This window comes from Cucurbita pepo, chromosome LG07, assembly GCF_002806865.2.
Source record: "Cucurbita pepo subsp. pepo cultivar mu-cu-16 chromosome LG07, ASM280686v2, whole genome shotgun sequence".
Classification (NCBI taxonomy): Eukaryota; Viridiplantae; Streptophyta; class Magnoliopsida; order Cucurbitales; family Cucurbitaceae; genus Cucurbita; species Cucurbita pepo.
Window position 1 is genome coordinate 626,300 of NC_036644.1, and position 22,386 is coordinate 648,685.

The 22,386-nt window shown below is 35.7% G+C and overlaps 4 protein-coding genes and 1 long non-coding RNA gene across 8 annotated transcripts in view; 2 read left to right on the forward strand and 3 right to left on the reverse strand.

Annotated features, from left to right (window-relative positions):
• The window catches only part of LOC111798604 (DNA-directed RNA polymerase I subunit 2), a 15,588-nt gene extending 14,567 nt beyond the window's left edge, over positions 1 to 1,021 (reverse strand). Inside the window, exon 1 of the mRNA XM_023681851.1 lies at positions 708 to 1,021. Within this exon, the coding sequence (XP_023537619.1) occupies positions 708 to 873 (166 nt within the window). The 5' untranslated portion in view covers positions 874 to 1,021. The remainder of the gene's footprint in view (positions 1 to 707) is intronic.
• A 1,840-nt stretch (positions 1,022 to 2,861) lies between these two features.
• LOC111798656 (3'-5' exoribonuclease 1-like) lies at positions 2,862 to 8,789 on the forward strand. Of its 3 annotated transcripts, none has more exons than XM_023681943.1 (5): positions 2,862 to 2,953; positions 3,062 to 3,147; positions 5,739 to 6,334; positions 6,865 to 7,040; positions 7,711 to 8,789. In XM_023681943.1, the coding sequence occupies exons 2-5, from the start codon at positions 3,126 to 3,128 to the stop codon at positions 8,165 to 8,167; spliced, it is 1,251 nt and encodes a 416-aa protein (XP_023537711.1). In that variant the 5' UTR covers positions 2,862 to 2,953; positions 3,062 to 3,125; the 3' UTR covers positions 8,168 to 8,789. The 3 variants fall into 3 exon arrangements, with proteins under 3 accessions (XP_023537711.1, XP_023537710.1, XP_023537712.1); XM_023681942.1 differs by lacking the exon at positions 2,862 to 2,953 and adding an exon at positions 4,958 to 5,232; XM_023681944.1 differs by lacking the exon at positions 2,862 to 2,953 and adding an exon at positions 4,958 to 5,157.
• Positions 8,790 to 9,511: 722 nt separating this feature from the next.
• LOC111798026 (phosphopantothenate--cysteine ligase 2-like) lies at positions 9,512 to 14,935 on the reverse strand. The gene is made up of 10 exons (XM_023680975.1): positions 14,818 to 14,935; positions 13,359 to 13,538; positions 12,982 to 13,105; positions 12,858 to 12,902; positions 12,677 to 12,762; positions 12,222 to 12,274; positions 12,026 to 12,085; positions 11,248 to 11,349; positions 10,633 to 10,752; positions 9,512 to 10,073 (listed from the first exon to the last, which is right to left on the reverse strand). The coding sequence occupies exons 2-10, from the start codon at positions 13,495 to 13,497 to the stop codon at positions 9,810 to 9,812; spliced, it is 993 nt and encodes a 330-aa protein (XP_023536743.1). The 5' UTR covers positions 13,498 to 13,538; positions 14,818 to 14,935; the 3' UTR covers positions 9,512 to 9,809.
• Positions 14,936 to 16,035: 1,100 nt separating this feature from the next.
• On the forward strand, positions 16,036 to 21,189 carry LOC111799241. 2 transcript variants are annotated; one of them, XR_002815795.1, is made up of 5 exons: positions 16,036 to 16,155; positions 18,999 to 19,210; positions 19,709 to 19,791; positions 19,893 to 19,951; positions 20,962 to 21,189. It is a non-coding gene; the product is annotated as an uncharacterized LOC111799241 (long non-coding RNA). The 2 variants fall into 2 exon arrangements; XR_002815794.1 differs by having other exon boundaries at positions 19,709 to 19,951.
• Positions 20,914 to 22,325, reverse strand: LOC111799240. Its single transcript, XM_023682705.1, has 2 exons — positions 21,907 to 22,325; positions 20,914 to 21,780 (listed from the first exon to the last, which is right to left on the reverse strand). The coding sequence occupies exons 1-2, from the start codon at positions 22,261 to 22,263 to the stop codon at positions 21,163 to 21,165; spliced, it is 975 nt and encodes a 324-aa protein (XP_023538473.1). The 5' UTR covers positions 22,264 to 22,325; the 3' UTR covers positions 20,914 to 21,162.
• Between the last annotated feature and the right edge of the window lie 61 nt (positions 22,326 to 22,386).

The window sequence follows — 22,386 nt, forward strand, 5'->3', positions numbered from 1 at the left end:
CCCCCCCACCCCGAAACCACAACTGACGTGGGTTTGTGAGGAATCTTGCAGCTCCCTCCGCCAAAAAGGTTCCATGGATCTCCTGTACCTTTCCTTCTTCAATTTTTAAAGAATCATCAACCACGATTTGTACTATGGATTAGATCCACTGGAGGTTCAATAGGAATTCTGTTATAAATCCACAGTAGTTCCCTTCAATTTAGCATGCTTCTGAGCAATCTGTTACATTGATGGTTTTCTTTGCACATTGGATGAAGCCACCACAGCTAACTCCACATTGCTCTGAAGCCACCACATCAAACCCCTCCATCCATCACTATGTTTATACTTCGAACGTGCATCATCCAAATTTACTTGATTGGAAAATAATATGTATTTTTTCTACGCTACGACTACTAAATTCATGATTGCACTCACTCGTATGCTCCAATTCCCAACTTACAAAGAGAAAAACAGTGAGGGGGATGGAAGAGAAAGCTCCATCTACTTTTCCGCCACTATAAGTCAATGATTAACATCGACCGGGCAAAATTATCAAATGTATGATGAGATTCGTCCAATGCATCAGTTTAAACAGACAAATCAAAGTAACAGCAAGAGAACAAGGCAATAAACATGCACCAGAAATCAACCCCCCCCCCCCCCCCCCCCCCNTAAAAGATAACAGAATAATAAAACCACGCCATAAAGAATCATATGAAGGATATTTCTAAGCTTTCTGTCGGTGAAGGAGTCGTAAATTTCGACGGGTTTGATGCTGTTCATGAGAGTCTCCAATCCCGCATCGACGAGGTGATCAAACGATTCTATATGGTGTCTGAACAGCTCGCGCAACGCCTCATAGTCTTGGTTCTCGGAGAATTTCACCACCATCTTCTCCTCCGTCTTCCTCCGTCCACTGTTTCGCCGCAAAGTGCCTTTCCTCCGTCGTTCTCGACTGGTTAAGACTGTTTGTTCGCGCAGGGTTTAGGAGCCGCCGGCTAGGGGTTGGCGGAGGGTTTTGGAGAGCCCGCCAACATGGTATTTATGGAGGCGAATTACAATCTTTTCTTTTTTTTTTATTTTTTATTTTTTCCTTTTCTTTCCTTAATTTCTGTATTTTTCTCTCATCTTCTGAACCCTTATTGTCTATATCTATTTATAATTTTTTTTAATACTTTTGTCCCTTCATCCACTATTTAAATATATTTATTTTTTATTATTATAAATTTAGTCTAATTTTTTAAATTTTTAAAATTTAACAGATTTTCTGTCACTTTTTAAATATATTTATTTATTATTATGTTAAATTATAAATTTAGCCTAATTTTTTAAATTTTTTAAATTTAATAGATTTTTCATCACTTTTTAAATATATTTAGTTCTTATTACGTTAAATTATAAATTTAGTCTAATTTTTTAAATTTTTTAAATTTAACAGATTTCTCATCACTTTTTAAATATATTTATTTTTTATTACGTTAAATTGTAAATTTAGTCTACTTTTTTAAATTTTTTAAATTTAATAGATTTTTCATAACTTTTAAAATATATTCGTTTTATTAGGTTAAATTATAAATTTAATTTTTTAAATTTTTTAAATTTAACAGATTTTCTATCACTTTTTAAATATATTTATTTTTCATTATTATAAATTTAGTCTAATTTTTAAAATTTTTAAAATTTAACAGATTTCCTGTCACTTTTTAAATATATTTATTTATTATTACGTTAAATTATAAATTTAGCCTAATTTTTTAAATTTTTAAAATTTTTAAAATTTAACAGATTTCTCATCACTTTTTAAATATATTTATTTTTTATTACGTTAAATTGTAAATTTAGTCTAATTTTTTAAATTTTTTAAATTTAATAGATTTTCCATAACTTTTAAAATATATTCGTCTTTTATTAGGTTAAATTATAAATTTAGTCTAATTTTTTAAATTTTTTAAATTTAACAGATTTTCTATCACTTTTTAAATATATTTATTTTTTATTACGTTAAATTATAAATTTAGTCTAATCTTTTTAATTTTTAACATTTAACAGATTTTCCATCACTTTTTAAATATATTTATTTTTTATTACGTTAAATTACAAATTTAAATTTTTAAAATTTTATACCAAATTGTTAGAATGAGATATTGTCTACTTTAAGCATTCCCTTAATCAAGCTCGACTCTTTTTTCTGGAGCTCGAACAAAATATAACTCCTTTCTCTAAAGTCCTCAAACAAAGGGTACAGATTTCTACCAAAGAGCCCGAACAAAATATAACTCCTTTCTCTGGAGCTCTCGAACAAAGGGTACAAATTTGTACCTACAAATTTAAAAATTTATACCAAACTGTTAAGGGTAAGATATTGTCCACTTTGAGCATCCCCTTAATCAAAGCTCGACTCCTTTCTCTCGAGCCCTCGAACAAACTATACCATTTGTTCGACATTTGAAGATTCTATTGACATGGCTAAGTTTATGGCATTACTCTACCATGTTAGGAATCACGAGTCTCCACAATTGTATGATATTGTCCACTTTGAGTATGTATTTACTCTGGGTTTCATAAATTCATGATTTTCCACTGAATTAACGCATTTATTTATTGAAAAAAAAAAAAAAAGTCTATGGTCAAACAGATAACAGCTAAAAAGTTCAAATTTTCTCAATTTAGAATAAAATGTGATAATGAAATTATTTCCATTTTAAAATATATTTTTTTAATAATTATTATATGGTTTAAGAAATTTAAAAAATCTAACGCCGTTGGAATTAAAGCATGCAATTACTTTAATATTTATATATTAAAAAATTGAAATTATTTATTTTTGCCACTAAAATCCCAAAATTTTCAATAATAATATGATTTTTATACGATATTTAATTTTTAATACACACATATATATACATTTTTCGATTCTTCCTTCCAAACTGCTTCCCTCCTCTCTCCCGGCTCACCTTCCAGATCACACCAGGTCTCTCTCTCTTCTCCGTTTTCAGTTTTCCTTGATTTTTCCATTTATTATGAGTATATATGGCAGCTCCTCGGGGGTATATTTGTTCTTATCATCGGGCTTCTTCAGGAGGGGATTTCAGAGGTAGATCTGATGTACTTGGTGGTCGATCTCAATTACTCTTCTCAAGATCATGATGGCCCTTGAACGCAAAGGTGCTTGTTTGCTCTGGTTTCGTTATTTGAACTGTTTAAGTTTTCTCCCAACTGGTATTTGTTTCTTTTTTTGATCCAATCAATATGAATTTGTGCTGATTTAGTCGCATTCTCTTCCTCCTGCTCGAGGGGGATTCTGCGACTTTGTTTTGTACATTTCCAAGCGCTATAGTAACTCTAATTCTGTATAGAGTTGTTGTTGTTATTATTTTTAGCTGAGGGTAGTTCTATTGGGAAATCGAGGAGTCAAGTGAAGAATTGATATGGACATTGCCCTTTTGAGTTGACGTTAGTTCTTGTTGCTTTTTTTGTTATGGAATTTTGAGATCAGAGGGAGGCGGCTGACCGGAGATATTGATATAATAACACATGTATTTACAGAGTGGGTTTATGAGCACCATACTAAATAGTATCTAGGAGTTTAGATGCCAAGAGCCATTAGTCAGAACTCTTGTACTTCAACGCTTCTTTAACATTTAAAGCATTAAAGTTCAAAGGGTAGGGACTTTGTTAACTGAGAATGATCGTCTGGGTTTTTCTTCTGTGGGTTTTTCTTCTGTTTCTTTTAGGTAATTTGAATCTTAGACAGAAAATTTGAATCGAGGTTTTATTAGCTAGTTTGGAATTGAATCACCGGTGGTTCAACAGGCGTGGAATGTAACTTTAACCACTGACTAGCACGGCTATTTATAATTAGGCGATTCTTGGTATGGCGACATTATTAAGAGGACTTATATGAAGCAATTAACAATTATTGAATGTTAAAGATCTTCAAGTTTAAAGTTAGCTACTTCAAGAGGCATGATCTCTCTACCTCTTCCAACCGATCATCCATCTTACCTCTAGCAGCTTTTTGAATTTTTATAGTAGTTGGGAATGAAGGGTACCAGGGCTCTAGTTTAAGATAGATTATACATGTATGAAGTATCATTTGTCACTATCTCTTTTTTTTTTTTTAATTACATTCCTGTTGTGTGGAGTCTGTTATGTGCCGTTTTTTCTTTTGGAGGAGATAAGTAAAGTGGTTTTTAGGTTTGCAAGAGATAAGTCCCTAATGCCCTGGTGGTTTCTCCATGGAGGTAATTGTGAGGGCATTAAAGAGGATTTTTTGAATGGCTTTTTGTGAATTTTATGCGTGCGCGCAGGAGGGTTTTAGATGCCTTAATAAATGAAACTTATGTTTGTCTCATCCCAAAGAAAATGCAAAACATGATCAAGGACTTTAGGTTGATTACTGTTGTTATAAGTTTATATAAGATTATAGCGAAGACCTTGGATGAGGTTTGAGAATTCTTTCTAGTGCAACTCGAAGTCTTCAGGAGATTTTAGTGGGGGAGGAAAATTTTAGACCATTTGCTCATCACTAACGATACCATCAAGGACTTTAGGAGGAAGAACTAATGCAACTCGAAATCTTTTATGTGGCTACAGATCTCTTGATTTATGCCAATTCAAATGCTAACCTCCACAAGTGGTTGGGATTCTGGCTGCTTTTTTGTGCTTTTCATGTATAAATAAACTATTAGTTTCCTTCTTTAAAAAAATCACCGTCGTTTGTACAGTTTTGAGAGCATTTTTGCAACACCCTTGGTTTGAGGTTTTCCATTTTATATATCTTATTATTTTAAGAAAATGTTTAATATCCTATTAGATAGCTTTGGGTTTCAGTTTATTCTCATTTTCCCTCTCTCTATTAGCATTTCCAAGTTTCTTGTTCCTTCCTTTCTGATTTCCTTCCCATGACATCCTTTTTCTATTCCTGTATTTTCTTCCCCGTCCTCCTGATTTCCTCACCTTGTTTTCTTGTCAGCCATCCTTTTCAAATTTTCCCTTGTTGTGCTGTGGATGAGCAACAATGATCAAGTATGCAACTTCCGATTTTGTTGATGAGAACCGGTGTTATCTGCCCCGTAGAGATTTTCTTAGATAAATGTCAGAATTTTCATTACTGAGGAAACAATACCAGAGGTGGAAAGCAATTTTTAGAGTTCTCTACGATATTGCTATCCTGTAAGCCTCCCTTGACTTTATGTTGCTGAAATGACATCTTTTGAATCAGTATGAATCTGCCAGTCGCAAGAAATGGTAATAGTTTTACCTCTTTTATTCCTGGTTGCAATCCGGTAATTTCTCTTCCAATTGAAACTTTGACCTTTTATGCGACATTAAGTGGTTAAATAATTACTAAAACCTAAAAACTTAAATTGATAGATTACAACGAATTTAATATTTTTATCAATATTTTGATAGTTTCTCTCACTTGTGAGATTGAAAATTTATGAAATGCCTAACAAGTGAAACCAATATTAATTTGGAAAGAGATGGCAATACTTTGATATTATATCAAACATCAAATTACCAAATACCACTGGACAAAAAAGATTTAGTTGATCAGTTATAGTAAATTAAATATTTTTTAGTGCGATATCTATCTTTGTTTTCCTCCAGGAACACCTATGGTCTTCTAAATGTTTAACTTTATATCTTTATTGGATATTGTTTTAGCCATATTGACTAGAGAAACCTTCTATGTTGTCTATACAATATTTAATTCAAAATCATTTTAATTTCTTTTGCTTCTTTGTTTGCAGAAAGTATGCAGAGGAACTGTGAGGCCTCTATAAAATGCCTCCAGAATAATGGAATGCCATTCAGTCTGCAACATAGTGGAAATTCTGTTGATGGTTTCCAAGAACGTACAGATGAAATCAGTTGTTATAGCAGCAATGATATTCCTGAAACAAACCACCCATTGGTTAACAATTTTATTGAACGTCCAAATGAATTTCACAACAAACCTGCTTATCAGCATAATTCTGGATCATGGCCTGCCTTCCATTTTGACTCTCAAAAGGTGCAGCAGTGCCAGATGAGTGCTTCCGAATGCCAGTTCTACTCTTTGCCACTGGAGAATCGCTTCCATTATGTTCCTTTCAAAATGTTCGAACAGAATTACCATTGTGATTTTCGGCTGCAAGAGTTTCAATATTTTGTGGTTATAGACTTTGAAGCAACATGTGACAAGGATAAAAATCCCCATCCTCAGGAGATAATTGAGTTCCCATCTGTCATTGTAAGTAGTGTGACTGGCCAACTCGAAGCTTGCTTTCAAACATATGTGCGCCCAACTTGCAATCAGCTCTTAAGCGACTTCTGCAGGGATCTAACTGGCATTCAGCAAATTCAGGTTTGTTTGAAGCTTAGCTTGTTTTTCTTCAAAGAAAATAATTACGCTTGGAGGTTGCATCTTGCTGGCATGGAACAAACTTGGTGGTGTGATTGATTATCGATTTTCCTTATTGTGTCCTACATTTAGGGTGTTTTTTATATTTAATTTTTTTAAAAATATATGATTCTTATCTTTTCTGATTCACTTATCCAATCTACCTCCATAGTCTTCGTTTGGCACATAATTTTCTTTTAACGATTTCGATAATTTTCTGATGTTGTAATTTAGGTGCCTTTGAAGTTTGGTTCTAACGTGTGGCCTACCACTACCTATAATAGGGGTCTTCATGGGTTGGTTTGACTAAGATATAGACTTGAATTGAAACCTAGCCGAACCCTTGAAAGCCTTATAGTCTAAGGGAAGTATCTTGTGTTCCATGTAGCCTTTGGAGTCTTATAGTCTCATTCTATTTCCTTTATAATTCTATTTGGTCATTGTTTATCTGTTAGGACCTTCTGATTTTTATCTTATCTCATTGCTGTCTATAGGTGGACAGAGGTGTTACTCTCAATGAAGCTCTCCTCAGGCATGATAAATGGCTTGAAAAGAAGGGGATAAAGAACGCAAATTTTGCGGTGGTAACTTGGTCAAACTGGGATTGCCGAGTCATGTTAGAGTCGGAATGCCGTTTCAAGAAGATTCGGAAGCCTCAATATTTCAACCGGTAAATGATCCTCACAAAAGCTGTTTCTATGCATAGTACAAATAATAGTTTAAATCATATCACGATAACCTAAACAATCATGAACTCGGAAGTGCACTAGAAGAACAAAATCATTTTAATGCTATTGGTTGTGCTGTTAGTAATCAATCAAGGTAGGAGCATCCTCACATTTGGAGCTTAAAATCTCGCAGGAAAAACAAACCAAACAGTTTATCATTGATACCTTCATCCTTCAGCCATTTGCCTAGTCTAACTTTTACAGCTTTAGCTGACGGTGCAACTTTTCATCTTCTCGAATTTGCCCCCAATGACTATCAAGTGTTCAGCATTTTTGTTTATCAATTACTATTGTTTATAGCTTCAGTGGGAAAACGTTCCTACATTTAGTAGGAAAGTGATCTGTTTTTAGCTTTAAACGGACTGGCATATTTCATTTGCCTTTAGAATAGTATTCCCTTTGAATTGTTCATTGACAGTCAGTTACATCTTCAAGTAAAAGAACGAACATACATCGATAAGAAAAGGCGTCATCTGCATTCTAAAATACTCGGTGGCACCCATAACTTTTCACCAGTAGATAAACACGGTTATAATTGCTAAAGAATTGTATATTTATATTTAGTACTGCAATTTAGTTCTTACTTCTCTCTTCTGATTTGACTGATGACAGATGGATCAACTTAAAAATTCCATTTTGTGAGGTTTTTGGTGGACAACGATGCAATCTAAAGGAAGCTGTTGAGATGGCAGGATTATCTTGGCAAGGTCGTGCTCACTGTGGTCTCGACGATGCCAAGAACACTGCACGTTTACTCGCCCTTCTTATGCATAGAGGCTTCAGATTCTCCATCACCAATTCATTGATGTGGCAGACTTCTGACTGCCCATTTCAATGGAAACAACAACCCCCAGGAGGCGTTACATTCCCGCCGCAACCACCATTGAAATCAAAGCCTATGCACATTCCCATCTTCCATTACCACCCCTACTGTATCTGTGGGGTAAGGAGCAGCAGAGGTATGGTTCGGAAGCCAGGACCAAAACAAGGGAGTTTTTTCTTTGGCTGTGGGAATTGGACTGCCACCAAGGGGGCACGATGCCATTACTTCCAATGGGCCTCTCCCTGATGCATGGAAAGATTTATGAATCTACTTATTTGAAGCGTTCACTAAAGGAATTTATGTAAAGAAAAGAAAAAGAAAAAGAAAAAAAAAACAAAAGAGGAAAAAAAAGGTTGTATTGAAAGAAATGAAGCTTGATATCTGTCTCCTGATAGAAGGTGCTTGGGTGTGCTTGGGTGTGCTTGGTGAGGTTTCTGAGTCATACAGAACTAAAAAGAGTTGGTGGTTGAGTTATGAAACTATGGTCCTTCAAAAGTGGCGGTGCAAGCTTTTTGGAGGCTTCCCAACTTGTAAAGCTGACTTGACTTTATTGACTGGAGAACCTATTGGGGAGTGAGTTGCGAGAGTTGATGGGTAGTTTAGGATGATGCTTTTCTAATGATCGATTAGGCATGCAATTATCTGAAGGATCTTTTGGATAGCTATCCTTCGCTTTGCTTTGCTTTGCTTTTTATTCTTAATCTTAATCTAATGGCAATCAGTAGAATGCTAATATCAGCACCCCGCCCCCCCCAATGCTCTTAATTGGTCCTATTGCTTCTTAGTCTTTCCTTTTAGATATGAACATCTTTTTTCTTGCATGGTTGTGTTACAAGCTACAACAAACATGATATGGTAGCTTTTCATCTTTTTTTTCTTCTTTCTTTTATGAAACATTTATTTATGCGTTTTAGAATGGCAACGAGAGGGTGAATATTAGGATTAGCATGGAATATACTCTTTTCTTTCCATTGATGTTCAGTTAATAACTGATTGGCGTATAATTTTATTAGGTGGAATTCACGTGTTCTTTATACTTTCAGTTTGGTTTTAGTTCGAGTGAGTACGAATATATCTATAATGGTAGATTTTTTTGTTAATGAGTATCAACTTTGATTTAGACATTCTCTATGTTTGTGAATGATTTCTAAGGTTACGTTTTCTAGTAGAGATGTCGAGATGTCCACGGTGGAAATGGGAAACACTTTTTCATCCTCGTCTCTACGACAACTAGTAAGCAGGTGGAAGTTTTTTGCCTCCTAATTTGTAATGATATATTTAAAATATTAATAATAAAAATTTGTGAAATTCCAAATTCTAAATGTACTCCAGTTTTTAAAATTGTTTTCTAAGAGAAGGTTGGAGGCTTGAACATACGTAGTTCGACGACCCATCTTTTAGTCAGCTGATTTAGGGCCACCGTGATACAAATGAAACAATTGTATGAAGTGAAAAAACAATCCTGAGATGCTCGTCAAATGTAAGAAGGAAACACTACTCTGCAATTAGAATACTAAACCATCTATGTTAATCACATATTAAGCCTTTTTAAGCTCAGAACCTGCTACTGTTTCTATTAAACAAACAACAAGAGGGCAAGCCATATGATTTTATTAACGCAACGGTGTATGCCACATCTCTCACAGCCGCTTTAACTTCACAGATTTGTGAAATTACAAGCTTTACATGAGAAACTGAGGGCCCAAATTATTCGTAAAAATTTAGAACTAACAACATTATTATGTATGTAAAGCTTCACGCTGAATTGTAAGTTGATTGTAAGTTCAGCAAACTTAAGGGACTCTGTATGAAAATCTGTTCTTCTATGTGAAAAAAGCAGAACAAATTACCAGATGATAAGGGACGTCAGTTTTGTACTCAATTACTCCTATGATCCCGTGTCCCTCGAGACTTTCTGGTCCAAATTATCGACATAAGTAGAATGCTTCTCAACAATATGTTCGATAATATGTTTCTCTACTTCGTCGCCAACCTGTTTCGGGTCACGCCGAACATGAATATTTTCATTATCAGTAACAAGTGTTACCTCCTCTTTGCGGGTCAAAAGTTCATTTGCAATGACCATATGCATCTTGTACTTTTTCAGAGCTGCATTGGCCTTTTCCAAGAGGATTTTTACATCAGTCTCTAGCTGTTGTTTAAGCAAACGGAAAAAATTTAGTGAAAAAAAAAAAGTAGAAACCCATAAGGGAGTGAATATAGAAGACAAGAAATAAAAGAAAACACAGAAAATATGAAAGCATCCCAATAAATAATAGTAGGAAAAATCAGCTAAGGTTTGGAGAGAGAACACCATGTTCAGGCTTTAATCTTGCAGAATCAAACCCTAAATAAGTATCTATTGGGCAGAAAAAAGAAGAGGGTTAATCACACACTTCCACCATTGCCCTTTCTTGAATTTTTTCCTATGGGAGCTTTTTAATTGTTTTAACTTCAACCAAGATCTCCCTAAATCCATTCAATTGGCTTTTAAGCAATTCATGTGCGGCAGTCATTTGTTAAACGAAGAATGGTTCTTCGAAACTCGATTCCAGCTCTCCGATGGACCGTGTGCTCTGTAAGAACTGAGGTCTATGGAAGAGATTTGGGGAGGGGATTTGTCAGTGCACTTAGTTTCCTTTTTGTTCGTCTTTTTTTTTTTTGGGGGGGGGGGGCTTTTACATTACGTAGTTTCAACCAGCAGAACATACCTTGAAGGAGATACAGTACGCCGTTGGAGCCCATTCACTCCTTAGCACTGATAGCATCTTTGGCACCTGAACAAGTCGCATGTCCAAAGGGCCTGATCCTGACTGAATCTTGTGCTCTGCCTGAAATGAAAACGGTAGAAAAATGGATAAAGGCAATGATCGGAATGTAGTTCCACGAATTGCTAAACCAATGAATTGACATTTGACGATTGAGAACCACTGTTAAACAAATACATATCATTCTCGTTTGCTTAAACAGGAGGAAATATTTGAATTCATGTCCTTCACAATCTATTTTCTTCATTAAACCAAGAGGTGGAGATGCAAGTATAAAACTAGCCATCCATGACAGTACAACAGTTCAAGCCTATTGATCTTTTGGACAGATACAGGCTTCTATATGACTACAGATCTCACACGCAAGACACACAGGCACACACATCAGATGTAAACCACACGTATGCTGCATAAGTGCTAATCCTAATTTGTGTAACAGCAAGGAAATTCAGAGATGAGAAGAATTATTGAAGCACGCTGAATAAATGCACATTAAAATCTCTTTTTATTTGAACTGATGGTAAATAGGAAACAATTACTTTTGTGCTAAACCATTACCATGCTCTCCCATGGAACATAAAAGTCAGACACAGCTGCAGCAAGATAAAAGAGTGCATAGGGCCCAAGACTCCTCAATGATGTCGCAACCATGTGCAATATCTGCAAAATAAAGAATACGATTAAGAAAAAACAGTAGATGATAATGCGAATAGTGGCCAAATTTTGCCGAACTGTACATGCCATAAAAGAGAGAAGTTTTTTCTGGATAAAAAAGAATATTTAACCACCTATGCTTATAAGCTCTTAATATGTTCCTACACAAACTTGTTGAAATATAAGCTATATGCATGAACTAGATCAATTACTTGATACATTGGATTGTGCATTTTGACGTACACGAATATTAAGATCAGATGCAAGTATGCACCACTGTTACTTTTGTGTCCTTTTTATCGTTTGTGGGAGTAGTACTAGTATATAAAGGGGCTTCTCTCCATTGCAAATACAGAAAGTACAATTTTTTTTTTTTTTTAAAAAAAAGAAAGACATTCGATAGAACTATTTTCTTCCCTTGTGCTCAAGTTTGATAAGTTTCACCTATTTAAACTTCTAGGATCTAGAGTGGTATTTTCACTTGTGAACCCCATGAATATGCTTTCCTCAAAATTTGCATAATTTGAAACTCTGGCTTTGAATTAAAGATATTGTAAGTTTTGACCAATATAAGGCATATATTCTAATACTAGATCGCTCCTGCAGCTAGCACACAAATATGGACATAACGTAACCTAAAAGATCGGGTTCTAACCCAAAAAGAAAAAGAAAGGAAAATTACCTGAAGATACTCAAAAATGGTTGTGAAAGGAAGTTTCAGAAGTGTGCCATCTGCTACTGCCTGCAATATGACATCTCAAATTTTGCTAATCGATGGTATTCCCTTATCAACCAAGCTAGATATGGTCTAATACACAGAAAATATAAAGAAAAATCAGAATCAAAATTGAGTGATGATACTATTAATTAGTCCATACAGCATGATGCTCACTGATTGCCCACTTCACGGCTTCTGAATAAGGCTGGCGCACTGTATTTGGAAATGAATTAAAGTCACCTCACTATGAATTATAACAATTAATCAACAAAATAAAAGAGTGCTAGAAACGTTACTTAACCCTGGGCCCCAGATAACAAAAAACTTCCTCTTTATTAAATTCACCGAATAATAAAATCAGTCATCCCAAGTCGTCCCTAACTATTTAGAGTGAGGATATTATACATAAAGCCACTATTCCACCCAAAAGTTTACTTTTAGTTCAAAACAAAAGGAAAGTTTCCGTGTACACCTATGAACAAATGCTGTTTTCAAGAACTACGATGTATCCAACAGAATACGCAGGAAATTAATTTCCCATCGACAGCAGATGACACTATCACAGACGTAACCAGCATAGCATGGATAAAGTTAAGGATCAAAAAAATAAAAAACCTTGGATGCCTGACTCATGGGTGAACTCAAAACACTCCAGGAATGGATAATCAGGAAGCAAACTGCAATATGGTTGACAGGTTCCCCTGATCACAGAGCCACAAATTAGCCCAGGAGAGTATCAAGCTTTAACCTGGAATGATTCTTACAGTATGCGGTTCCAACAAAGATAAGTGCGTACTTCCGGTATAAGAAGATAACCGAATATCCAGCCTTCAAAAAGTACCTAGGAGAAATTAGCAAGATCACTTAAAAAAAACAATGTGTGATCTCTAAAATAACACGTGAAGTGTAATGTCATTTACTCTGTGGATGCTGCACCTCTGTGACCTGAGCTGAAGTTGTCTATATAGCGAACACATCTTTGCTCTAAAGGAACTGTGGTGCCCCCAGATGTCACACAAACAACTTTCCTGGCACTTCTAGTTCCTATACTTGCAAGTAAATTGATCCAAAAAAAAAAAAAAACAAATTAGGTAAAATTACAAGTTTAATTACTCAATTTTTTAGGACGGTTTATTTAATCATTGTACTTCAATAAAATTTGTAACAGATATCCACACTAGATAAGTGTTACGTAATGCAAGTACTGGCAAGGTAATCCCCCAAGTAGAATATTAGAGAATAACAACTAATCAAAACAAAGAGGCATGCTTAAGAGATTAACGAAGAAAGAACTTGCCAGATGAATTCATTTCAATAAATTTTTTCAAATCTTCACTGACGTTCTCAATATTCCTCAAAGGGGGAGCTGAATCAAAAAATGATTTGATTTCAACATCTAGGGCCTCTTGCGCTTTCTGCTGTCCGTGTACATCCATTTGGAAATGTCCTCAAAGAGAATCAATATCAAAAGCTCGCCCTGAATTTCAACATTGAAGAAATTTTAAACACAATATAGCGTGGATTGAAAAAAAAGAGAGAGACAGACAGACAGAACCCATAAACACCACTAAATATTTTATTTGAGAAAGAGATTTTATTTGAAGCAAATCCCTTTTTTCTTTGCCTTTACGAGGTGAAGAATTCGGATTTTGATTCTTTCGTATCTTCATAGAAAATTTTGAGAAATAGAACCATCTTATTTGGACTCTAGGAAACAACAGCATGTTAACAAACACATCCAAAGCATTTGTGAAATGCCCATTGTGAACGCAGCCTGATATGACTCCATTCAATGAATTAACCCTTGGGCTCAACCCTTTTCTTGTGTGGTACAGGTATTGGAGAGCAGCGTCAATCTCTCTATAGGGAGCAAACCCCGAGATTAGTGCATTCCAAGATATCAAATCAGGCCTCAACCCACTTGACCGCATCGAGTGAAATGCTTCCATCGCCACATCGAAAATACCTTTTTCCATGTAAGCGGAAGCAAGCACAGTCCACGAAACCACATCTTTTACACTCGTATAAAGAACATTGATCGAAAGTCTAAAATCCCCACAATTACCATAGAAGTTCATGAGAGCATTCCTAATGAAAATATCAGAGATCAACCTCTTCTCAGTGACATACCCACAAACCATTTACTTGTCTTCACCAATTGTCTTCTAGAACATACTATAAGAATCGTAAGCTCAATGTGTTTATCAGGTAGTATTCCCTCATCAAGTATCGATCTGAATGCCACAAAAAGATCACTCCACTAATCTGACCAACAATACGCCCTAAACCAGAGCTGTGTAATCTGGCAATGTTCTCACAGGAATTTCATCGAACAGCTTACAGTCGCTATCCACAAAACTTCACATTAAACTTCGCCAATTTGTTTGCAAACAAACCATCAACTCAATGAGAATTCAATTTAGCAACCTGAACATTACAGCTAAACAAAACTAAAGTACGACCAATTGGGATATTAGAACCTACATCATTACAACCCGTACTTTTGGCAATTGGAAAAAAACTAACACTGGGATCTTTATGGACCGATACCGCATTGAAATGCATCCTACAAGCTACATTCATGGAATTTCGGGAAAATCTAAAAAATTAACTCTGAAGGCGATGAAAAGCCAGAAGAAGCATTGTTTGACGAAAGAAAAACCATGTTCCTGAGTTGCCATATTCGGAGGAAAAAGCTGAAACCAATCCACATAGAAAAAGAAAAAACTACATGACCTCGGAATTTAAGGATGTACCTGATCTGTGTAGAAGATTGGCAGAGATTGAGATGGAGACGGTGAGGAAACTTGAATCTGTACTGCTCGGAAACGTTTGCCGCGTTATCGTTCTAAATGGGCGCTCTTTACAGGTGAATCAAGGATAAGCATAAATTTGTGTTTCTCTTCAAATCAAAATTAAAAATTAAAAATTAAAAATTAAATTAATAAAAATATTCCAAAACTTTGATTTAGATTGGATTACCTCGAGAGCGATCGTGAATAATTAAAAGTTACTATCTATATCGAGAATGACACATTACTTTTCGGTGGCTCAATCATAGTAATTTTACAGTTAATTGTGTTTTAATTTGAGCAATTCTATGTTGAGTGATCTGGTACGAATTTTGTAGGATACAGTGAGTGGTAACAAAACATGTTGAAAAGACTCGTGTGTTTGTGCAGATAGTATACACTTTTAGGAAGCGATGAGTTGGTAACATGATCATGTCACAAGAGATGCAAGATGATGTCAGGGTGCATAAGTGTCAAATCTGAATTCTGGAACTTGTACAGCGTCTGTGTGTCGTGTTATAGAAGAATTCGGGGCACATAGGTGCTGGATCAATATTCTAAATTATGTACTACATATATGCAACGTGATCATGTTACAGGAGAATGTCAGGGTGCATAAGTGTCAAATCCGAATTCTGAATCTTGTACAACATCCATGTATCATGGTACAAAAGAATGTCGGGGCACATAGGTGCTGAATCAAGATTCTAAACCCTGTACAGCATATATGCAACATGATCATGTCACAGGAGAATGTTGGGGCACATAAGTGCTAAATCCGAATTCTGAATCCTGGACAATATCTAGGTAACGTGATCATGTCACAAGTGATGTAAGAGAATGTGTAGGTGCCAAATTTGGATTTTGAATCGTGGTCAACTTTTCTGTTGACGGCTGTACCAGGTATTTTAGTGGGCTCAAATAGTGGGCTTGAGCTTCGGTAGTTTTAATATTGGGCCTAAGCCCAATTATGGTCGGAGGCTTTGATAGTTCTTTAAGTGGGCTTGAGCTTCCATGGTTCTAAAATAAGGCCTAAGCCCAATTATCGTATTGGGCCGTGCTAGTTTTTAGTGGGCTCAAGATATTGGGCTTGAGTTTCTGAAGTTTAAATACTGGGCCCAAGTCCAACTCCGATATTCAATTAAAGCTTTCCTGATCTCGAAACGCCGCACCCATTCTCCCAATTCCGTTTACGTTCGCTGAGTTTGGCGGGTTTTTTTCTTCTTTGTTCGCGCTCTCATGGAGATGGAATACTCTCCTTGAAACTATGCAGAAAATCCTTGCATTACTTACAAATTACTGGTAATTTCCATCTCTTTGATGATTCTGCAAGTTTATTTAGTGTCTTGCGATTATGTTGTTTTTCTGCTGCGGGGAAGGAAGCTGGTGGACTATGTGCTGTGGATTTGAAGTATTCTCGTATGGCTTCTTGAATTTTAGAACTGTGAGTTTGCTGTTAGGCTGCATTTGATTGAGCTGAAGGATAAGTATATTAGCCGCGAAATGGAAAATGATAAGAAATGTAGGCGTTAAGATCATATTATGCGTTTGCAAATGCAAGTTGATCATAGTAAATTTGGTGGACCATGTGCTGTAGATTTTCAGTATTTTCGAACGGCTTCTTGAATTTTAGAACTGTGGGATTGCTGTTAGGCTGCATTTGATTGAGCTGAAGGATAAGTATATTAGCCGCGAAATGACAAATGATAGGAAATGATAGGAAATGCGTTTGCAAATGCAAGTTGACCATAGTAAATTTGAGAATTTACAACAGATAGAACTTCAAATTTTAGGTCGGATGAACTTTACTATTGCTAGAGATCGTATACCATATTTTTCTGAAAACTTTAATGATGTGATTCTTCATCAACTGTTGGATTGTTTGACATTTATTTTAGATATCTCTGATCTTACGTTTCTTACTGTTTATGAAACTTAGCTCCATGGTTGAGATACGTTCATTCTTTGCTTGTTACTTTGAGGCCTTAGTTTTTAATGATCAATTCTACGCTCTGCGTTTGTTGTGGTAGTCAGTTGTAGTATGCATGACACCGTTTCCTGTGTTAGAATGATCTTAAAAAAAAATTTGAAGTTTGTCTTTGATCTTAAATCTCGATTTCAACCTTTCTCGATGTCATTGGGGAGTTTGATGCTGGACATTAAGAAAGAATAGGGGTGTAAGGGAGGAGAAGAAAAACCATGTGATAACGAAATAAACGCGACCAACCAATTCAACATATTTTATGTGTCCAATAAGCTCTTCAATCAATACATAATAGAGTTAGATTTAGAATCTAGTTTCCGTACTTAGATATTTTTAATGTTTTGATACCCATATTTTAATTTGTTTCATTATAGTCCTTTTAGAAACAAATCAGTTTAATCCTTTACATTAATTAGCCAGTAAAATAGTCATAAAAAGCAGGAAAAAAAAGTTAACACGGTACCCTGTGGAAGTGCATTAGTTTGTGTATGTAGGCAACTGTAAATAATCTCAAGGATATCAATACTTCTTCATATTTGACTGGATATTGAACGATGGGAACCACGATGTTATGCTTGTACAGGTATAGTGATTGAACCGAATGAACCAAAATTAAAGAAATAAGTACTAGACGAAAACTATAATTTTGATTTAATTAATTGTCAGTCTAATGTAAGAGTCGGAAGCTAAATAAAACTATAACTAGATTACAGATTGATTTTTGAAGTATAACCTTTTATTTTTGCCTAAAACAGGCATCTTTTTTCCTCAAAATTTTAATTCGACATCATGACAAACAGTCTCATATAAAGGTTATGGGATTCTACATAGGTTCTTCTTTTTCCCCCCACTAATGTAGTGTGGTATAAGCCTTCCATGTGCCGTCGTGAATTAAAGCTTTCAATTAGAAGGGAAATTATGAAAACGATGTAAAAGCTTAAAGAAGAATAAAAATTGTAAAAGTGAGGGACTAAAATTGAAAAATAACAATAATTTAGGGGCTGAAATTGTAGTTTGACCCCATATTTTGTATGTTATTGCCATTTCCTAATAGAACTATAAACTCTCTTATAGTTTTCCTAGTAACAAACATATTAAATTTTAACGATTACTTAAAATGTTTGGTTTCTTTATTGCCCTTGCATCAGATCTGTATTGTATGCGCGCATAAACGTAATTTTTGCAGAAAGAGTAAAGGTTAAAACATGGATATGGATATGCTTATGGTTACTCATATAAGTGCATCCTATCGGGCAGCATGATCAAAGCCATCATATTTGTACTATTGCTCCTTTACGTTGTCATCACCTGGGGTCACATTCATGGCTTTTTGGGTGATAAAATCGCAGTGAAGCAATATATTGTTTTGTTAAGATGTGTATTGAAGCCATCATATTTTTACTATTGCTCCTCTACGTTGTCACCCCCTGGGGTTATATTTGTGGTTTTTTTTTGGGTGATTAGGTTGCAATAAAGCAATTGATTGTGTTGATAAGATGTGTATTGAAGCCATTATATCACTTCTGGAAACTTTTAATCATGATAAAGATATTATGAGGTTATGTATTGTTTTTTTTAGTGGGTTGACTGAATACAACACATTTTGTTTTCTATCCTGTGCTATGTAATAACGGAGGGAGATTGGAAAATATTAACGTATTGGGTCAATGTACCAGCATTCTGTACAAGTCTTTAAATAGCTTTACTAGGCACAGATATAAACTGAGTTAATTTCCCAACCAATCAACGGTAAGTTGCTATTGTTTAAATAGCAGAATGAAAGAAAAGGGAAAAACCTTTAACACTGTGCATGTACAATGAAGATTCGACTGAGTATACGTAAATTGAAAAACCAGTAAGAACCGGATGAATAGATATTCTTGAAGTTTCAAATTAACCCATCGTCCAAGGCCTGTAAATCAACCTTGTTCATGACATTATACTGAAATGCAGTTGTAGCCAAGGGTAACACTATTCTTAAGTTATTCCATAGAATTTTCATTTATTGGTATTAATTAATGATTTATTCGTGTATTGTGGCTATTTTTTTTTTTTTTTTTTTCTCAAGGATATCTGATTGTCCGTAGCTGTTTGAGGATTCATTTGTTCTTAGACAGGTATCTATTATATAACATTGAGGTGGTTTGGATGAAATTTGCAGACTCGCAACTTGAAGATTTGACAGGATACAGCTTAGCGAAATCTATGGTATTGCTGGTGGTATAAAGTTGAGGCCGAGTATGGTAACTGAAATAACGGTGACATAGTCAAGGAATCGTGTGGGAGACCCTTTTTACGGATGTGGGAGGATCAAACATCCAATATTCTAGAAATTCAGATGCACGATTTCTTGGCTTCGCAGTGCTCAACATGGTAACAAGATGAACCTGTTTTTCATTTGTTTTCTCTCCAAATTTTCTCTGTTCTCATATTTTTCAATTGTATGCTGTAAATTAAACACAACAAAGTCATTCACACTTTCACAGAATGGTTTTACGATTCTCATGAAAAGAACTCGATTAATTTATTCCCCACGAGGAAGTTTAGAGAAAAGAAAAGAATATCTATTTTCAGTGGCCAATTATAATTCATTTGCTGGTCTGTTTCTTCTTTACAGCTTATATGTTTCGTAATTATGAAGTTACAGTGGAAAAAATCGAGTGTTTCTAAATGAGTCATGTTTATAAGCATAGGGATGTCTCAGCTGGGGTTACATGCTCTGAAAACCGACACTAAAATTCTTAATTATTAATGTCTGAGAGGAATATCTTTCTTCTTTTTTATATCTCTCTTCTTTTTTTGTTCTTGGGGAAGTAAAAGAAAATCATTATCTCTGATGATTATTGAAAAGAAAGTGTGCTTTACTTTAAGGACTAGGGAGCTGTTAGCGATCAGGCGTCTGCCAGAACTTGTTCTCTGAACGGCTGGCCTCTATTACAATACAGCGAAGCCTGGTTAGTTTATTTCCTTCCTCCCCACCCTCTGTTTATATATCTGTCTGTTTTGAATCAGCGCGCTACAATTTGCTAGCTCTTTTTGTAACCTTTTAAAACAGGCTATGCATGAGATTCCTGCAAGAGACAAAAAGCATGAGACGCAGTTGCAACTTACAAAGTGAGCAATTCTTATCTTTCTTTTCCAATTCTCGTGTTATATTTCTGTTTCCCTCAAAACCGATAGAGAAAAATGAGCAAAAGAAGAAACCAAAATTATTCGAGAGAGGAAGTGAGAAGCCAGGACATGTCCGAAGAAGGATATGATGAAAGAAGAGGGACCTTTCATCATCAGACTCCATAGCTTTCAAAGGGAACCGAATCAGACAAAAGCTTGGGGGTAAGGAAAGGATGTTACTTTTGGGGGGAAAATATAGAATTAAAAAAAATTAAAAAAAGAAACCAGGAATCTCACTGTACATATTGCCTTTTACAGCCCTCTAAGCCCCCACTTTTCATCATTCTTTCACCGCTAAAATGATTATTCATATTTACTATCCCAACTAAAAGTCTTAAAAGACACCGCTCTGCCCGAACTGAACTGGAGAGAGGGACATCACTTCTGCTAGAAAACCAAACACTCAAAAAAGAAGAAGAAATTTTTTGGATTATCCTCCCCTCTTGTATTAGAATATTGACCCATGTCTCTCTCTCTCTCTCTTTGAAAATTACAAAGAAGCTTCTTCCTTTCCTTTCCATTCCTTTTGTTCACTCAACTTTCGTTTTCTTCTTTTCTGCACAAATATGCGGGACATATATATTATAAATTCTAATGTATTTTCATGGGTCAGTCTTATTGGACTTGGGTGCTACTTTAATGTTGAGATGATGCAGCCCATTGACGTTTTTCCATGTTCTGTAATCTTTTTGACTTTTCAGCTGGTCAAAATTTTCAATTCAAATAAACAATCAAGGATATTGTTTTGTTTGTACTGTCCAAGTAAAATTGTTTTACTGTTTCCTGTTCATTGTAAATTCTCATCTTCTTTACCATAAGCTTGATTAGATATTTTTGCAATAAAAAGATTATAACAGATTTAATAATAGTCCATTTTTAGTATTAATTATTTTATTGGCTTCTCATTTCTTTTTTGCCCCTTCATTTACCTGTTGATTGTTTATACTTTGTAGAGGATTAAAGAAAAAACTGGAAGCGAGAAGCAGGGAAGGGTTAAAAGGTACAACAACTCCCAACAATTGATTCTTCTACTAGTTTTTTTCAAAGTTTTTTTCTTCTTCTTTTTCTTTTTTCTTTTTTTTTTTCTTTTTTCTTTTTTCTTTTTTGGCCTTTGAACCATAACAACTACAATATTTTTCCATCCCTGTGACTGTCTACCTGTGGCTACAAAAGTCCAAAAGCTTCTTCCTGCCTTCAACGATTTCATCAATGAAATCGTCAAGTTGGCAAACAATATTCTCAGCTCCAGATCTCAGCACCCCAAAACAGGCTCTCAAATTCTCAACCCTTTCTCTAATTCCAATCTCTGTTTCCCATTCCACTACTCCCTGCGACCCCATCCCCACCCATCCCTCCAATTCCGCCCTCAATTCCTCCATCGCCATCTTCGACCTCCTAAACTCGTACAGCAAAATCCCAGGCCTCCCGTTCATCTGACCGATTTCTCCGGCGACTCTCTGCTGCAATCTCGCCGTCGATATCATAAAAGCTGAACCGAAAAACAGACACCCTTCATACCCTCCTCTTACAAAATTCGATTCCGGCCAACAGTAAACCAGTCCGTAGAGTAAGATCATGAGGAGGAGTGAGCTCACATTTCTCATTGCGTACAGAACTCCCCTGAATCCATTGAATCCGTTCAGCTTTGATTCGATCGATACTTTTTCATCAAATCTTAGAGAGAGAGGTTGAATTCTTGCTTCCATCAGTGCCCGATTCTCCTCCTCCAATCCCACCGCTTCCCGTCGACACCCTGATATTGCTCTAATCACCTGTATTTCAAGAGGTCGAAATCTCTTAGATTATGAACTCAATGCTTCCAAACAAAACAAAATAAAACAAACTAACACACGATGAAAATTTAGATTGGGATTGGTATTGGGATTTTCGAAATGGACCTGGCGAGAAACTTGTGAACTCAGATGGCGATGAGTATCAAGAGAGGAAGTGATATTGAACCCAGCAGAGTAGAAATTTTCGATGCCAGAAATGCCTGATTTGAGGACATGACAGGCGTCCCACAGCTTGGAACTCTCATCCATATACTCATCCAACCACTTCTCCCCCACAGGCAAATGAAGCTTTTGGACAAGGAGTGTCAATTGGGAATGAAATGATCGGAGAAGTGAAAGAACCCTTTGAAGGAATTGGATTGACATGAAATTATTTGAAAGGTATACCCGTTCTAGATCGTCGATCCCTCGAGTCAGAAAGGTATAGAAGCCATTGACAGAGTTGGTGGAGGAGGGATCCATTGTGACCTTGTGGCAAGGAGAGAGAGAGAGAGAGAGAGAGGACAGAGAGAGGAGGGGGGGNGTAGAAGAGGGGGGAGAAATTGATATTAAGAAGGCTGGTATTTCAATTGAAGAAGCATCGAG

Excerpts from the sequence above, each read along its gene's own strand:
- LOC111798656 (XM_023681942.1), top strand. The coding sequence starts at position 5,208 with ATGAATCTGCCAGTCGCAAGAAATG. Across the intron at positions 6,335-6,864 it reads CTGGCATTCAGCAAATTCAG|GTGGACAGAGGTGTTACTCT; the intron begins GTTTGTTTGAAG and ends TGCTGTCTATAG. Across the intron at positions 7,041-7,710 it reads AAGCCTCAATATTTCAACCG|ATGGATCAACTTAAAAATTC; the intron begins GTAAATGATCCT and ends GACTGATGACAG.
- LOC111798026 (XM_023680975.1), bottom strand. The coding sequence starts at position 13,497 with ATGGATGTACACGGACAGCAGAAAGCGCAAGAGGCCCTAGATGTTGAA. Across the intron at positions 10,753-11,247 it reads ATGTTCCATGGGAGAGCATG|GCAGAGCACAAGATTCAGTC; the intron begins GTAATGGTTTAG and ends TTTTCATTTCAG. Across the intron at positions 10,074-10,632 it reads CGTACTGTATCTCCTTCAAG|CTAGAGACTGATGTAAAAAT; the intron begins GTATGTTCTGCT and ends CTTAAACAACAG.
- LOC111799240 (XM_023682705.1), bottom strand. The coding sequence starts at position 22,263 with ATGGATCCCTCCTCCACCAACTCTGTCAATGGCTTCTATACCTTTCTG. Across the intron at positions 21,781-21,906 it reads GTTCACAAGTTTCTCGCCAG|GTGATTAGAGCAATATCAGG; the intron begins GTCCATTTCGAA and ends CTTGAAATACAG.